This window comes from Pithys albifrons, chromosome 32, assembly GCF_047495875.1.
Source record: "Pithys albifrons albifrons isolate INPA30051 chromosome 32, PitAlb_v1, whole genome shotgun sequence".
Taxonomy (NCBI): Eukaryota; Metazoa; Chordata; class Aves; order Passeriformes; family Thamnophilidae; genus Pithys; species Pithys albifrons.
In genome coordinates, this window is record NC_092489.1 from 261519 (window position 1) to 280021 (window position 18503).

At 50.7% G+C, this 18503-nt stretch overlaps 1 protein-coding gene across 1 annotated transcript in view; it reads right to left on the minus strand.

Annotated features, from left to right (window-relative positions):
• LOC139684133 (zinc finger protein 208-like) overlaps positions 1 to 17723 on the minus strand; it is a 143654-nt gene extending 125931 nt beyond the window's left edge. Inside the window, 3 exon segments of the mRNA XM_071579729.1 lie at positions 16622 to 16945; positions 17030 to 17483; positions 17672 to 17723. Of these exon segments, the coding sequence (XP_071435830.1) occupies positions 16622 to 16945; positions 17030 to 17483; positions 17672 to 17723 (830 nt within the window).
• Between the last annotated feature and the right edge of the window lie 780 nt (positions 17724 to 18503).

The following is an 18503-nucleotide window of genomic DNA, read 5'->3' on the forward strand; positions in this document are numbered from 1 at the left end:
CCTCACCCATCTCACCTTCTCACCCTCCTTCTTCCCCACCCAAGCTGCTTGCCTGCCTGCCCCTGCAGACTGAGGAGAAAGCTGAGCTCTGCCTTGCTCCCTGCGTCAGTTCTGCTCCTGCTAACCCAGCCCTGGCCCTGTTCAACCTGGGGTGGCTGCGCCGCTGCTGCCCGTGAGCGACAGCTCCGCGGAGCCTGAGAGCTCTGCAGAGAGCGAGGAGCAGCCCTGCTGCACAAGGGAGAGCAGCACAGACTGAGCATCACATCTGCACTGCAAGAGCTGCATTCCACACCTCTGCCTGCAGGAACAGAGACAGCATCGCTTCTCTCACACACACACACACACACACACACACAAACTTGGCAGAAAAAATTGGGCTTGGTGGTAAACTTTTTTCTCTGCTTCTAAAAATTACTCTCAGTGTTTTTCTACCTGTTCCTATTTCCCTCTCTCTCTGCATTTTTTTAGCAACTCCTTAACTAAAAATATATATATAATAATTTTTTAATTAAGAGGTAATATAAATTGTGTTTTAACTTTGTTGGGGAAACATTTTGAATCCAAGCTATGTCTACAATATTTAAGCAGATTGTAACACCATCCTGTCTCTCCCAAACTCCACACTCCCTGTTCCTTTACCCTGCCACCCCCTGGACTTCACTTTTCTGCTCACAGACACAACCTCCAGCCCCCAACCACCTCTCCCAACCTCTAGTCTTGCTTTTCCTTGACCTCAGGACCTTCCTGATCCCTCATTTCCAGGCACGGGGATGCCCATGCAGCCCTTTATCCTGCACCAATACCCTCCTGAACCCCCTTTCCTGGACATCCCACCCACTCCAGCCCCCACACCCCTCTTTTTCTTGACTCTGGGACCCCCACTCTTGCATTTCGAGACCACACACCCTGCCCTGTTTGGAATACTGGGGGGAAATTTTAACTCTTTTCCCAGCTTTTCTGGGTGTCCCTGCCTCAAGACCCCCTTTCACCAACATTGGTGACCACTGGACTCCCCATCCCACTCCTCCAACCCCTACACCCCTTTCCTTGGCCCTGCTTCACCCTGAAATCCCCTTCCCCAGCACTGTGTCCCCCCTGCACCCACAAGATTCAGCCCAAAACACCAAGACTTAGCCACTAAAAATCCCTCTCAGGAATTCCCCCTCTCTGGGTCTCTCCACTTTGGGGTTTGGGGGGGGCTCCCCTGTCTGGCCTGCTGGGCGTCCCCTGTGCACTGGGAGGCCCCCTCCCCAACCTGTCAATGAAGGGCCTGACCCAGGCACACCAACCCCACCAAGGGGATCCCCACATCCCCCCACCCACCAAGGGGCTCTTCCAGGACCCGACACTGGGACACCCAAAAACACCTCCAAGGGACACCTAATATCCCCCAAAGGGCATTCCCAGCTCAGCTCTGGGGTCTCTCAACCATCCCCTCAAACACAAACTAAGCCTCCAGAGCGCCCCCAGGCTATTCGGGGCTCGGCTCGGGGGTCCCGCAGCACTTTGTCGGGGCCCTTTGCCGTCCCTGTGTGCAGCTCCGGCCCCGCCCCGCGGCAGCCCCAGCGCGGGCTCCAAGGAGCGGCACATCCTGGTGCCCTTGGGGGCTTTTTCGGAGCACATCCCGGCTCTCGTGTTCCATGGCACAGCCCGCACGGCCCTTGGTGGGGTAGCGGGGGCACTGTGGAGTTTGGGGGCCCCTTCTCTTTCCCACCCTGGTCTCCCGCTCACCGGAGATGACTTCGGGTGCAGATGGAATCCTGGAAAAGGAAGAGGAAAAGGAGGAGCATGGCTGTCCCCGCCTCTTCTCCCGGGGGTGTTCCAGGTTCGGCCTCGCCCCTCCCCCCCTCCCCCATTTGCAGGGCGGGCCCAGCAGGGCGGACACAGCAGGTTTGGGAGCACTGAATGGCGCCGTGGTGACGGAGAACAGGTCTACCCGCCGGGCTGAGGGAGAACAGGTCTACCCGTGGGACTGGGAGACAGAACATCTTCCTACCCGTCCTAATACACGTGGGTCCCCCCGGCAGCTCAGACAGGGTGGAACCCCGAACCCCAAATTGAAAAGACCAGAGAAAGGGAACTTCTGGGACGGATTTTTTGGCTTAATCTACATATTTGGGAGTGGCTTTTGGCTGAATCTTGATGCTTCGCAGTTTTGATATTTGTAGGGCTTTTTTTTTACCTGCATCTCAGTGTTTTGCAGCTTTTTATGGACACCAGATTCCTGGTGACTTGTAGGGATGGGGAGCAGAGAGGGGCGATAGCTGAGCTGAGACACGCCCTGCAGCCTGGAGAGGGGGGAGTGTGGAAAAGGGGGAATCCAAGGACCCCCAGGACCCTGAAATAGGGGCCTGGAGAAAGGGGAGCCTGCACAGGGTGACCCCTGTGCATTCAGGTGTGATGAGATGCCATTAGTTTTGGTCCGTGTTTGGCCTTGCCACCTGCCAAGTTATGGAAAACAACAACTTATAACTTAGACTTCGGCCTTGAAGAAGAAACATCTTGTGTACACTGAGACAGGTTTGTAACTTGAATTTTAAATAATGTCTGGTTTCAGCCTGGAATCCCCATGAACCCTCCCTCGAACAATTGCTGAAGGAACTTTGAAGGTAATTAACAATGAACTAATTTTCCAGAAAATTGCACAATTTTAAAGGCAATTCCCTCAGAGTAGCTGCCATTATATAGTTCAGAAGGCCATGAACTGACTGAAAATTGCACTGGGCTTTACTTGCGTCACAAAAGAATTAGCAAATAAGGAAAATAATATTCTCAGACATGTAGGGGGTGACAAAAACAGTGGATAAAAGAAAACAAAGGAAGAGATTTAGACATTTAAAATAAAATATTGGAAGAGTCTGGTGGGAAAAAAATAGTAGTTAAATATCCTGAATGAAAAGTACTTAGGGATCTGGAAAAAAGAAAGAAAGAAAAAAAGAAAAAGGAAAGAAAAAGAAAGAAAAAAAGAAAAAAAAAAGAAAGAAAAAGAAAAGAAGAAAAAAAAAGAGAAAAAGAGAAAGAAAGAAAAGAAAGAAAGAAAGTACACAACAAAAAGTTTTTTTCTGCATTTTGGGATATTCTGAATGTTGATTTGCAAGTTAAAATAACATATAATTATGGTAATACTATAAAATACTCTAATAAATCATATAATAATATAGAAAAATGTATGTATAAAATTGACGTTTTAAGTGATGATAGCACTTGAAAAGTAAGTTGGTATTTACACAGGTATTGAAAACATTGACACCAATATTTAACAGAAAACGTGGTGCCCGAAATTTATCTGGGAAATGAATATTCCTTAACTCTCCTTGAGATCTTTGGGACAAATCCCAGCAAAATCTGGAGTCCCTCAGCTCACCAGTTTGATCTCCCTTGGTACTTCACTGCTTTGGTCACCAAGCCCAGGGCTGAGGGCAGAGCAGCACCAGAGGAGCAGAAAGTCCCAGGTTTGCCCAGGAAACCAACACATGGACTTGCCAATAATGCAACATAAATCTCCCATTTTCTATCAGCTTTGAGAATCAAAAAGCTTTGCATGGGGAAGTTTTGTTGGGACCTGGATTGTAGCAGAACTTTTTTAATTTAATTCTTTTCAGTATTGATGTGGGACTGGGGGAATAACTTGGAGCAGACAGTGATATCCACACCCTCAGCTGGTCACATTTTCTGGGATAGAAAGAACTTTTCAGACTCCAAGTCTAAAATTACAGTTCATGCATCAGCTTTTACCCACTGAGGTTTCTTTCTCCTGGTTGTAAGGAGAGTGTGACTGGGTGTGCAGCTTGAGAATTGATTAATCCTAATTAATATTTACACCCTGGATCTTCTCATGGTTGGAACAACCTGGGACAGAACACACATATTTTTGAGTTTTCTTCCTGTCACACAGAAGTAAAACTGTAGAACTCAGTCCCTAAATTATCCTTTTCCATTGGCACATTACAGGTATAAGACACCATCCCAAAATGTGGAGGGACAGTTTTTAATGCCACACTTTTCAGTCCTTTCAACTGGGGTGAGGGACTGTAGCAGCTGTAATAAGATATGATTATAATAACATTGTAAAATACTATAATAAAGAATATAATAATTCTGATCAATTAATGTGTCAAAATTACTTTTTGAGTGCTCAGAGCACTTAAAAAATAATTTGGTGTTTATACAGGTATTGAAAACATTGACTCTAATATCTCACTAAACCAGCCCTAAACCAGCCCTAAAACTAGTCTTAAAACCAGCCCTTAAACCAGCTCTTAACATGTACTAAAACCAGTCCTAAACCAGCCCTTAAACCAGGCCTCACCCAGCACTAAACCAGAAATAAGTGAGCCCTAAAACTAGCCCTACATCAGCTCTTAATCCAGCCCTAAAACCAGACTTAAAACCAGCCCTAAAACAGCCCCAAACCAGCTCTAAATTAGCTCTAAACCCAGCTTTAAACCAAAGGCTTAAAACCAGCCTTAACCCAGATCTAAACGAGCTCTAAACCAGCCCTAAACTGGCAGGGGGTTGGAATTGGATCCATGTCCAGAGGAGGAGTTGGGTTTTTAACTAACTCCTCAAGCTCAATTCACAGAATCACAGGACTGTTTGGGTTGGAAGGGCCCTTAGAGCTCATTCCTTTCCAAGCCTTGCCATGGGCAGTGTCAAAGGTTCACCTAGTTGGGCCTAAATTTGAGTTTTTTGAAGTTCAGCCTAGGCCTGGGGCTGTCAGCTGATCTGGGCTGGGCTAAGCCGACAGCTGGCTCCTCCCAGCCAATAGTGTTTTATTCCATACCATATTACGACATCATTTTCCAGGGAAGTAGAATCAGTGTGTGGGAGTGGTTTGGGCAGTCACCCCACAGCATTCCTGCTGAGAGGACACACACACGGTGCAGTCCCAGGAGAGATGGGGAGGACCAGGCCCAGCACCAGCCCAGCAGTTGTTTTGGGAAGTAAAATGTTTGATGTGGGTTCTTCTCTCTCTGTTCGGGTCGGGTTTCCTGGGGACTGAGTCTTTTAAGATACTTTGGGGTTAGAATAGTGGACTTTGTGTGTGTACTAGGAAGTAAGGAACTGTTCCTTGTTGCTCTTAATTTGTGTGAGTATTTGTACTCTCTCCTAGTTGTCCATTTCTGTCTGTAAAATATATGTAGTTTTAGTATAAACGTGGTTTGAAGGGTTTTTCCTTCCCCTCTCTTTTCTTCCCTTTCCTTAGTGTTGGGGGGTGGGAGGCTCTGACCCTGTACTTGGAGGGTTGGCATTTTGCCAGCTCAAACCAAGACAGGCAGGGACACCTTCCACTAGCCCAGGTTATTGGCACACTTTTCTCTTTCCAAGCAGTGAAGGATTTACAGTATTTCCAAATCAAACCTCTGACTCTCCAAAATCTCGGCTTTGACTCTCCAGAAAGTGCCCAAAAGCTGCAGAACTGACTGCAGGGTGTGACCCTTCCCCTGATACCTAAGAATTTAATGTAATTTTAGAAGGTGTTAGACTCATATAGTCTCTGCTAAGTTGCTCTGATCTGAAGTCTGAATATTAAAGTGCCTTTCCCACCAGCTGTCAGGCCTTGTCAAGGCCGAGCTGTTTTGAACAGGACACTTGCAAGATAACAGAAGACAAACAAGAGGAGAAGGCCCAATTGCCCCCCCATGATGAAGGGGGTAGATTGGCAGAACTTTTGGGTGGGCATAAAAGAAAAATGAGAATTCTGATTGACTGTTAAAAGTGGGTATATAAACCCTGTAACTTCCTGACCAGAGGGTCAAACCCCCTGGGTTTGAACGTGGAAGCTTCTTCTAATAAAACCCTGTATCTTTCTCCATTAACCTGTCTTCAGTGTGTCTCTTTTCACAGGGATACACAAGTAGAACTAAACCCAACAAACCCCTTCCCCCACCCCTCCCTCTTTCCCAGCTGTGCCTCCTCCCCCCTCAGCAGTGCAGGGAGCTGGGAATGGGGGTCCCACTCAGTTGTTGGTGGTGCTGCTGATCAGGGAGAGGGATTGGAGTCCTTGTCCTGCTCCCCCTGTGGAGTCCCTGTGGTTTTGGGATTATCCACTTTTATCCTGTTTCCTGCTGCTGAAAGAAACTGGGGCAATTTCCTGATTTTTTTTTCCGCTTCTTTTTTCCTCCGGTTTTGGATACATGAGAAAAACCTCATTGTACCTCTATAAACAGGTACTGCTGGAGGGTTGTGGGGCCATCCCCAAGCTGGGCTTAACAGTCAAAAACACAAAGAAAAAGGAGGGGACAAGGTTGGGAATTTGTGGTTGTTTCATGGAATGGTCCAAGTGTGTTAAATCTGGGGAAAATGTGAGTTTCGGGGGTGGAAAATGACATGAGGTGGAAGGGAGAAGAAAATTTATAAAAAGATCAAGCAAAATTCAGTGAATCCCCAGACTCATCCCTTCCCAGTGGGAGTGAGGCCATCCCTGTGATCCAGGTCAGAGCTCCTGTCAGGGGATTAAAGAGGACCAAGATTGGGTCAAAACCAACAGCAAAAGCCATTTCAAGTCCCTCCCAGCCCATATTGTGAGGAAGAAACACCCATTGGCACCTGTCTCCTGCTCACCTGCCTGTGACTGCAGAGCTCCAGCCCCTGACATGTTTCAACCTCACATCAAGAAGCTCAATTAAAGCCTTTTTGAATCAATTTAAGGATTTTCCACCTGTTTTGCCCAAGCATTGACCCCTCAGGTGTTTCTGCACTCCCAGTGAGCCCCTTGCCCTGGCTGTGCTCAACCCCATTTCCCCAGGCACAGGGGAGGCTGCAGAATGTAGAAATATGGTATTAAAGAACAGATAAGAGGCCTGGCTGGTGCCATTTTTGGGGCCAGACTCTCCTGGGTCACGATGTGAGAGGGTGTCCAAGGTCAGTGTCGCTGTCACGACTCATCATGGCCAGGGAAACAGATTGTGCCAGTCTGAGGCATCCTGGGGATGGACCTTCTGCCGCCAAGAAATGTCACAGGGAGTGTATTTTGGCAGAAAAATGCTTATTTCAGGCTCTGGGAAGACATTTGGGTCTGTTACCTTTGGGGTCCATTTGCTTCTCCATCCCTGTGTTGAGGTTTCCAAACTCATGGGAAAAGTTGGGTTTGGTGGCCTCTAAAGTGAGATCTGGGCTTGAAAAGAGCAGGGAAAGGCTGGAAAACCTCCAGAATTGGTCCAATTTTTACCCCAAGAGCCTTCCCTTGGTGGCCAAAAGCAGCCCTAGGAAGCCCCAGGGGAGCCAACCCAGCTGGGAGGGGAGGGAAGGGGCTGAGGGAGGAGCCCAGGGCTGGAGGGTCCCACGGCCACCGACTCCCAGCCCTGCCAAGGGCTGCAAACTGAGCCCATTCCAGGAGCTTCCAGGTGCTCCACTCCAGCCCTGTGTCCCAGGCTGCTGCACCCCCTGAGCTCCCTCAGCTCCTGGCTCTGCAAGGAATTGGGAAACTGGGCTGATGGCAAGAGAAGCTGTGAAGATCAGCACTGTGAGCTGGTGGTGCTGCAGAATGAGACACAAATGGGAAATAGGGAGGAGGAGGCTTGAAAAGGACCCCAAAGTCCTGGGTTTTCAGGTGGGCAGGGGGGTGAGGAGGGTTTGGGGTGGTGTTCAGGGCACAGGGACACTTGTGCCCTATGGATTTGGGATTCCCATTTCCTCAGTGGCTTCGCATCCCATCAAACTCTCCCCAGAGAGATTTTTGGAACAACTGGTCACCTCCACTTGGCAGGAGAAGCCCAAGGCTGTTCCAGGCAGGAACCTGCAGCCAGTGTGGGTTGGAGTGAGGGCAGGGCAGGAGTGGAGACGGGTGAACAACACACCCAGCACCTCCCAGGTGGGACTGTCCAAGGGCTGTTGGGACAAAAAGCAGCTTTGCTTCATTTCAGCCCCATTTTGTGCCCTGATCCCTCTCCCTGAGTTTTTGGGGGTCTGTGCAAAGGTTTCCTGTTCCTCTGGCAACGCTCTGCAGAGCAAGGGCTGGGGGCACAGGGCACAGTGGGGTCGGTTCTGTGGCACATGGGGGTCACAGGGCACAGGGGGATGATAATTGATCAACAACAATTGAATAATGAATAATTTAAGTATAAAATAGATTTAATAAGTTGAAAGAAAATAAATATAGATTTAATTAAGATGTGAATAAAAATTATTAAAAATAAAAATATAAATATATAGAACAGGAAAATATAAACAAATATAAAAATAAAAAACAATATATTTATAGAAAATACGAAATAAAAGTATAAAAAGTATAAGTATTATTATATTAATTTAAATGACATATAGTATTTATATTATTTAATATATCATTTTATATAATATTATATATATAAAAATATGTATAATAAAAACACATAAATAAATGAATAATAAAAATAATCAATTGAAATGTAATCAAGAAATTAGAATTCATCTAATATTTAAATAATATATTATTATAAATATAAATATATAAAATATACAAATATACAAGCAAATAGAATATGCAATGAAAATATGAAAAATTATTGCTTGTTAAAGTATTTTTAATATTCTACTTCATTATTATTTATTTAGTATAATAACATAGAAGTATATAAAACTACATAGTATATATTATATGCACATTATAATATCTATATTAGTGCATGGCAGTGAAAGGGAAGAGGAAGAAGAGGAGGAGGAGGAGGTGGGGGATGTACCTCCAGGAGCCCTTTCAGCACCTTCCTCTCCCCCCACAGCCCCTTCACACCCCTCGGAGCAGCTTCACCCTCGGCAGTGGCTCTTTGTGGCTCCTGCGGCCGCGGTGACACATGGACAGCGACTCAGAGCCTGGAGGGACACGAGCCCACCCCCCTGCCGGGCTCTGCTCCTGCTCCAGAGGGGCCAAACCCCCCCCCGTTATCCTGGATCCCAATGTCCCGGGGGCAGGGACAGGGCACTGACCACCATCTGTGCCAGCCCTGCTGTGCCCCGGAGGGGCCCCGGTGAGTGACGTCCCTTGGCCCCTCTGCCCCATCCCAGGGGGGCTCTACCGAGAGAGAAGGGTTTGGAGGGGCCAATGTCCCTGATGGGGCTGGATCCCTTCCCTGCAGGAAATCCTGGGCAAGAAAACGACCTTGTGTGCCTTTTCCTGAGCTGCTGGTGGCCACAACCCAATGCTTTGCCCTGCAGAGGGTTTGCTGCCCACCCCCAGCCTGGGGCACAGTGTTGGCACCAGCAGGTTTTGTTCTTCTCACCCCATTTCCTTGGGAAGGATGGAAAATACAGCTAGTGCCCACGGACACCGTGCAGGGCTTCACCTGCTCAGCAGGGCTGGGGGGCTCTGCAGCCCCCTCTGGGATCACTCCAAACATCCCCAGGGCTTGGCTTGGGAGTCTCCCCATCCCCAGGACACCCCTCTGGGTGCAGCTCAGGGCAGGAGAGGGAGGGACTGAGCTCTGAGTCTTTGCAGCTTTGCTGGGACAAGTGAACAAAGAGGCACCTTGTGGGCTTTCTGGGCCCCCAGAGGGCCTTGTGAGGTTTCCTTGCTGAGCAGAGGGATGTGGGGGACCTGCAGCTGAGGCAGAGCATTAAAAGCAGAGCAGGGAGCACAGAAGAAGAGCTGCCTTCTCCCTACCTCGCTCCCAGGATGATCCTATTGCTGGTCCTCACTGGTTCTGGGCTCTGTTGGGAGCTGGAGGGGTTGGGACACTGGTCCTGGTGGGCATCGTGGTGTGGCTGCTGAAGGGACAAGGTGAGGCATCCAAAAGATATAAACCTCCCTCAGTCCATGGTAAAACTGCCCCAAGTCCATGAGAGCCCAGGTCCAGGCAGGGGCTGGAGCAGATTCTCCCTGTATTTCCAGCAGGGAGCAACTCCTGGGCAGTGGCAATCCCTGATGGGCAGGAGGGCAGAGCTGCCAGCAGCGGCTGATTGATGTGGGTTTGGGGTCTGAGCTGCTGCAGGTCCCTCTCTCCACCCTGATGGTGCTGCAAATACCCGGGGATTCCGTTTGTGCTGTGTCCAGGAGGAGTCTCCAGTGCTCAAAAAAAAAATTTAATATGAACCAGAGGGACACTCATGGTAGTGTGGGATTAAAGACAGCTTCAAACCAGCCCCAAACCAGCCTCTCCCTGTGTGTGCACCCACCCACAGCACAGGCTGTGCTGGGGCAGCAGGACCTGCTGGCCCTGCAGAGCTGCCCCATGGGGACACTGCCCTTGTGTGTCCCTGCCAGCCCTGCCCACCGTCCCCATCCCGGCTCAGGGACTCCTAGTGGCCCCTGGACACCAAAGAACCAAAGCCCCGGCCCCTAGAGTGCAGCCCTGCCCGTGGGCAAAGGGCCCCCAGGGCTGCACTGCACAAAGCAGTCCCTGTAGAGCTGCCCAGAGACACAACTGGGGACACCAAACATGATGAATTTAGGAAACAGCTCCAAGCTTTGCTTGGTTCCTTGGAGGGGTCATTGTTTTATTCCAAATGTTCAGAGTTCCCCCTTTGAGGGCAGCGTGTCCAGCAGGCCACTGTTGTGTTCCATTTGGGCAGAAATATTTCTCCAAGGAATGCAGGTGGCACAAATGGTGCAGAGGGAGCTGCCAAGTCACCCCAGTGTTCAGCCCTGCCCTGACTGGCACCAGCACTGCCCTTTCTCACATATCTCTGGGGAAAACAAAGGTGTCAGGGTGTAGTTTCTAAGCAAGGAACCCTTGAAAAGATCTGCTTAGGACCTGACAGCAAGGTGACTCAGGAGCAACCAGCACAGGAGTGGGCCGGGTGAAAGGACTTCTTCATGCACTGGGACCAGCCAGCTGGTGTAACAGAACCCCAGAATGTGCTGAGTGGGAAGGGACCCCCAAGGATCATGGAGTCCAACCTTCAGCACTGCACAGGCCCATCTCCAAGAGTCACACCCTGTGCCCCAGAGCATCATCCAAACCCTCCTGGAGCTCTGTCAGCCTTGGGGCTGTTCCCACTGCCCTGGGGAGCCTGGTCAGTGCCCACCACCCTCTGGGGAAAGAACCTCTTTCTAAGATCCAACCTAACCCTGCCCTGGCACAACTCCAGCCATTCCCTGGGTGCTGTCTCTGGTCCCCACAGAGCAGAGATCGGTGCCTGCCCCTCCTATGCCCATGCCAAGAAAGTTGTACCTGCAATGAGGTGTCCCCTCAGTGTGCTGCTGAACACACCAAGTGCCCTCAGCTGCTCCTCACATGCTGCCCCTGCAGGCCCTTGCCAATCTTGGTGTCATCCTTTGAACACTCTCCAATGACTCAATCTCTTCCTTCTCTTGTGGTGCCCCAAAGTGCCTCAATATTTCCGGTGCGGGAACTGCCAGGGCTGTGTGATGTGGGGCCTGAGGGTGCCCAGGGGCCACTGTGACACTGCAGGGCCTCCTGGAACCCAGGGGACATTGTGACACTGCAGGTCTCCTGGAACCCAGTGGTCACTGTGACACTGCAGGGCCTCCTGGAGCCCAGGGTACACGGTGACACTGCAGGGCCTCCTGGAACCCAGGGGACACGGTGACACTGCAGGGCCTCCTGGAACCCAGGGGACACTGTGACACTGCAGGGCCTCCTGGAGCCCAGGGTACACGGTGACACTGCAGGGCCTCCTGGAACCCAGGGGACACTGTGACACTGCAGGACAAAGGGGAGTTTGTGAGAGTTAGAGAATCACCAGCCCTGCCCAGCACTGGTCAGCAGCACGGAGGGGCAGTGGCCTCCCCTGGTGCCACAAGATGAGCCCAATTGGTCCTCTGTGTGTCCAGCAGCAAAGGCAGACAGACACACACCCTTTACAAAGGTGCAGCTGCAGGTGCTCCCGAGTGTGCCCAGCAGGGCAGAGAGATGGACAGGCTGCACAGGAGGAGGCAGATACAGCTGCTCTTGGTGGCCCCACAAAGGCCAGTTGTAGGAATGGGAGTTTTGGAGATGGCACATGTGGAGTTAAATTTCCTGAACACCAACCCTTGGAGATAAGCAAAGGACAGCTGATCTTCTGCTACTGGCAGGCACAGGCACCAGAACACCACAGGCTGTTTGTGTTTGCATGTGTGTATTCTGTCTGCCCTCACCCTCCAAACCCCCAACCTGCTGGGTCTGTGTTCCATTTGCAAGGAGGTCAAAGCCCTGATTCACCCCCCATGGGGGAGGTTATCAGTAACCCTGCCCCTGCCTCAGTCTCTGCCTCTGAGCTCTGTATATTGTCATGTGAAACTCAATAAATTACCTCCCTTGACCTGAACTGCAGATTGTCATTGTGGTTTGACTCAGGGGGAGCCTTATTCCTCAGGACAGCAGGGCACTTGCCCAGCCAGTTTACAGCCCCTGTGCTGCTGCCCAAGAGTCCATGCACAGGGAACAAATAGCATTGGGTGGTGTCATGTCCATGGCTTGCCAAACAGCAACCAATTCAGCCAAGTGGCTGCTGCCTCCTTCCCCCTCAGCCACCAACTGTGTGTGTGGGGCTGCAGTGAGTGCTGCAGCTTTCCAGCATGGTCTGCCACGGCGAATCCCTGCCCTGCCCTCAGGAAACCATGCTGTTTGTTTCTGAGTGTCTGTGAGCTGATTGGAGGGCTTTCCCCACCTACCTATTTGATAGTTGGGCATGTTGTGGGTCCCTTGGTCAGGCTCGGTGTGTCTTTGACTCACTAACTCAGCTGTTTTGACCTCTATTCAGGTTGAGTCTTTTTATGGGTAACTGTTCAAAGGCTTAAGTGGCACTGCTAAACCAGGTACATGTGATCTCCAGCACCCAACAGCACCTAAAAAGTGCTGTACTCCTTTCTTACCTTCTGGAGTGGGCGAGGTTTGAATGCTGGCCAAGGCTTTCTCTGGGATTTGTTGAATTCTCTCGGCTTCTTTGCTTCCAAAATATTTGACTTCGTGGGGTGAATTCTTCTTCCCCTGTATTTCAGTGGGATTCACTGCCCATCCACAGCACCTTAACAAGGCAAAGATGGCATCCAGTTATTGTTGCACCTGATGGTGATCGGGTCCCTGTGTCAGGATACCATCTGTGCCCTGAAGGATCTCTACCTGGGCAGGTGCAGTATGTTGTGCTCCAGTGCAGTGTGTGGCTTGGGGACAAAAGGCAGGGCTGTGCTTGTAGCCCTGGGGCAGATGGGTGAAGGTGTCCTGGTTCCCACCCCACAGAAATGGGAATTGATCCTGTGCCCTGGATGGAACTGGAATTGTGGCAAATGCATTGGCTGCATCAATAACAGTGTCCCCTGTCCCTGGATGTGCCTGGGGGTGGGGCACTGATGTTGCAGCTTCAGAAACAGCAGCACTTGTGGGGGGTGTCTGTTTGTTCACTGCCCTGGAATGTCCAGTCACCCACCAGCTGCCACCCGAGTCCTTCACAGCCCAGACATGGCTGTGAACAGGAGAATGTGCAGAACAGACACAACCTGCTTGGAACAAAGGATTGACAGTTCCTTGGATTTCTGCATCTCCTCCCAGAAATTTATATTGTTTTATGTTTACAATTTCTGTAGCTGTGGGAATTTCTGCTTCTTGTTGTGTAAGTCCCACAGTGACAGCTCTGGCATGGAGCCACCACGTGGCACCAAAAGCCCAAGAGGTACCGTGGATTTCTAAGGTGGAACCCATAATATATCCATACCTCTGATTTGTTCACTGATTGAAGGAACCATAACAGAATATCTGTGAGGGTCTCAGTCACCAATTTGCATTTCCAATTTAGTAAGTTACCCAATTACTGTTTGATCCCCCAGCCCCCACCCCAGGGCAGTTTTTCCTCTATGTTTGGACTGGATTGCTGTGTATTACAGTGACCTCCCCCCCGTGCCCACAAACACTCAGACCCCCTGTTTATTCCCACCACACCACCAGATGGTACATTGGGTGAAGGGGTGAGGGTCGTGTCTCAACACACACCATGCTGGTGCGGGGGCTTGGTCTGTTCCCTGTTCAGTTTTTATGTGTCTCTCTGCTGCTACTCCAAGTTCTGTCACTTCTGTGCATGGATTGTATAGTGCAGAAGGATTAAACACTGGGCCATCTGGCTTCCCCAGCCCTGGGTACTCCACTTTCCGCCCTCTCTTGCCATGGTAATCCTTTGCTATAGGGTGGAGGATCTCTGTTGGTTTTCCATCTTTTGCTGTTTATCAACCCCTCAGTTCAGGAGTGAACAAAACAGGCAGGTCTGTTCATTTGACTCCTTCTCATCTCCCCATTGTTCCTCTCACCTGTCTGCTCTGCCCTGTTCATGAGGCTCCAGCCCTGGTAAATCACCTCACTGACTTAGTTTGTCTGTCACCTGTTCGATTGGATTCCCTTCTTCAGATAGAAGGTGTTTCTCCCCCTTCTAAATGCCCCCGTTTCAGGGTCCTGGGAGTTCTGAGGCTCTCTTTTTTCCACACTCCCTTGTCTCCAGGCTGCTGGGGGGCCTCCAGCTCAGCTTTCACCCCTCTGCCCTCCCCATCTCTAGAACCTGAGATTAGCTCAGTGGGTTAAAACTTGGGTGGAATAATGCCAAGGTCATGAGTTTAATCCCCTTTGTGGGCCATTGACTTAAGAGTTGGACTCGATCCTTGTGGGTCCCTTCCAACTCAGAACAGTCTGTCTGTCTGTGAAGTGTGTCTAGGAAGTCACCGGGCACCTGGTGTCCATCGAAAGCTCCAAAACACTGAGATTCTGGCAAAAACCCTTCACAAATATCAAAACTAAGAGATACCAAGTTTCAGGCAAAACCAACTTCAAAATACGAAGATTAAACGAAAAAATGTATCCAAAGAGTTCCCCCTTTCTGGTCTTTCCATTTCAGTGTTCTCGTTTCCACCCTCTCTGGGCTGCTGGGGGGCCCACCTGTATTGGGATTGGTGGGTTCTATTTCTCTCTTAGCCTTAGGTGTAAACTTGGGGCACAGGGTGTGACTCTTGGGGATGGGCTTATATAGGGCTGAGTGTTGGACTCCATGATCCTTGGGGGTCCCTTCCCACTCAGCACATTCTGGGATTCTGTGACACCAGCTGGGCTGGTCCCAGTGCATGAGGAGCCCCATCCCCCAGAAAGAACAGTGGGTACCCCCTGTGTGGGGAGGGGTCCCAGCCCCACCCCAGCAGGCCTGGAGGAAGGGGGGGCACCCTCCTGCAGGTGGGATGTGCATCAAACTTGGGCCCCCCACAAGCCACTTGTAACACCTCAAAACTGGGCATTATAACCTCCCTCAGCCCCCAGTGGAGCCAGGCGGTTCCTGCAACCTCCAGAATGAGGGGGGTAATCCCAAGAGCCATTTAGAACCCCTAAAAATTGGTTGAAAACAGCAGGATTTTTCTGTCAATAGGGTCATCTCATCACCCCAAAATGCAAGAGGTTCAACTCAGCCCATAAAAAGATGAGGGAAAGCCTCAAAAGATATTTAAGGCCCCCTGAACTGGTGGGAAGCAGCAGGATCCCCTCAAAAAGAGCTCCCTGTGTCCCTTCCTGTGGGGCCCCACTCCAAGTGCTGATGTCACATGTCCCCAACACTCCCTCACAGTACCCCCCTCAGGACAGGAGGGCACCCCAGAACCTCCCTCAGTTTTTCTACACATCCCATCTCTTGTCTCCCAATCCCCAACCCATCCCCCTCCAAGTCCCATCCCAACCCTCCCAATTTGCATCCAAGCCCTCCCAATTTTATCCCATCCTCCCTGGGTTTGTAGCACCCCTTCTCCTGCTGCTGACTCCCCCTAAGTGGGTTCAAGTTGCATTAAACCATTTTGGGATGGGATTGAGTCATTTAAAGTTGGCATGGAGCCATTTTGGGGTGGGATTGAGGTGTTATGAGCTGACAGATCAATCCCTCTCAGATATTGGACTGCAAAATGATGGAGAAATGTCAGCTGGTCTGGACACCTCCAATTTTGGGGAAAACTCTCCCAAATCACCACAGAACCCTGAAATCTTCCTGAATATCTCTTTGAAGCCTAAATTCCTGCCCCAGTTCCAAGAAGAATAATGGAAATTTAGATGTCTTTTTTCAATTTCTTTATTTTAATCCCAATTTCAGGTGATTTGAAGGCATGAAGATGGATCAAATAAAATCAAAAAACCAAAAAAATGAATCATGTGAATGTGCATGGGGTTGGGTTGGGTGGCCCACAGAGAGGCAGAGCCACAGAGAAATGGAATTATGGAATACAAACTACATACTAAGAATAAAAGGTAGCAAGAACAAACAGGAAATAAATTTCAACTTCCTCAGTATCTTGGTCTCCCCCCAGGAGCTCTGCAATGCCAACAAACTCCTTCCTCAGCCGGCAAGAAGAAAAAGGATAATCCCTCCTCCCTCTCTTCTTCTGTCTGAGATGATGTCAGAATATGGGATGGAACAGAGTTGGCCAGTAGGAGTCAGCTGGGCTGACCCAGCTCGAGACAGCTGATTGTCCAAGGCCTTGCTCTAAAAATTAAAGCCTAAATCTGGGCCTAACTAAAACCATAACACCATGGATGTTCCTCCCCCTGTGTTAATTCAAGTGCTCACAGTGAACCAGGAGGATGTGGAGACCAGCCAGGGGTCTTCCAAATGTGGGTCACAAGGAATGTGGGTGATAGAGATGGAGCAGCAGATGAAGCTTTTCCCACAGTCGGGGCACTCGTGGGGCTTCCCTCACTGGTGGGTCCGTTGGTGTTTGGTTAAAGTAGAGCTGTGGGTGAAGCGCTTCCCACACTCGTCACACTCATAAGGCCTCTCCCCAGTGTGGATACGGTGGTGGACTATGAGGTCGGACTTCTTGTTGAATCTCTTCCCGCACTCGGTGCAGTGGAAGGGCCTCTCCCCCGTGTGTGTGCGCTGATGCTCAAGGAGATGTGAGCTGGTCTGAAACCTCTTCCCACACTCGGAACACTCAAATGGCCTTTCCCCAGTGTGGGTCATCTGGTGGATAATGAGGTCAGAGTTACGGATGAAGCTCTTTCCGCAGTCCGCACATTTGTAAGGCCTCTCCCCGGTGTGGGTGCCCCGGTGGTAGATGAAGGTGGAGTTATGTTTGAATCTCTTCCCGCAGTCGGTGCAGCAGAAGGGCCTCTCCCCAGTGTGTGCGCGCTGATGCACGCGGAGTTCTGAGCTGGTCCGACACCTCTGCCCACACTGGGAACACTCATAGGGACGTTCCCCAGTGTGGACCATCTGGTGTTTGATCAGGTTGGAGCTCCGACTGAAGCCCTTCCCACATTCCCTACAAGTGTAGGGCCGTTCCCCAGTGTGGATGTGCTGATGCTGGATCAAGTGGGAGCTCTTGCTGAATCCCTTCCCACATTCCAAGCACTTGTAGCGCTTCTCCCTGCTCTGAAGCTGCTGCTGCACCCCCAGCTCAGAGCTCTGGTTGAAGCTCTGGCCATCTTTCCCACGCTGGGTGGCTCTATCCTGCTCGGAGGACCCGAAACTCGGTTGAGAGCTTCTCCACATACGGGATGTCCATGGCTTTTTCTCCTCGGTGACTTCCTGCAATGTGGAGCTGTTCAAAGTGGCCTCTGCCACCAGGTTCTTCTGGGGGGATTTGTCCTCCATGCTCCCCGTGCTCAGCTCAGGGCCTGGGGCAGGAAGGAACAAGGACAGGCAGGGCATTTGCCTCTGGCCCACAGGGAAGGCCAAGGACATCCCCCCAAACCCAGCCCCAGCAGGACGGCGTTGGCAGCGGGGTTGTCCTGCAGCCGGGGCCATGGTGGGGTGGAAGATGCAGCACAAGAGAGGGGCAAAGGGGCACTGACTTACTCCTCACCTGCCTGGGGATCCTCGGGCATCTTCCTCTTCCTTGCAGCCTCCTCCGACATTCCGACACACCTTCAGAAGGATAAATCCTGGTTTTGGGGGAAAAGAAGGTGTGAGTGCCTTGGGTTGGATTGCCCAAGTCCTTCTCTAAAAGTCACTGGGCATCTTGTGTCCAGAAAAACCTCCAAAACACCAAGATTTAGCTCAAGAAAACCCTCTCAGGAGCCTCTCCTCTCTGACCTCTCCCTTTGCGCATTCTGAGTGTCCTCCCTGTCTGGGCTGCTGGGGTTCTCCTGTGTATTGGGTGTCCTCCCTCTCCAGGGTCCCTGCCCTCTCCAGGCTACCAGGGCCCCACAATCCCCTGCCCGGCCATTCCCGGCTTACCAGCCCTCATACCTTCCTGTCTTTGACTCCAGGACCACCCTGCCCTCCTTTTCCCTCTCATCCTGCCTTTCCCAGACTTCACAATCCCTTTGCCTTTCCTCTGCCATCTCCTCAAACCCCTTATTCTGGGCACAGGGAGCACCTCCACCCCTCAACCACCTCTCCCCACTCCTAGTCCTACCCTTCCTTACCTTGGGCCCATCCTGATCATCCATTCCAAGGCACTGGGATGTCCCTGCCCCCCTTATCCTACACCAACACTCCCCTGCAGTCCTTTTCCAGGCAATCCCACCACTTCCAGTCCCCACACGCACCTTTGCCTTGACTCTGGGACCCCCAGTGCCCCCAGTCCTGCATTTCCCAGACCACAGATCCTTTTTGGAACACTGAGGGACACCTTGAACCCCTCTATTCTGGCCACTCTGGGTTTTCCTACATCATGACCCACCTTTCCTTAA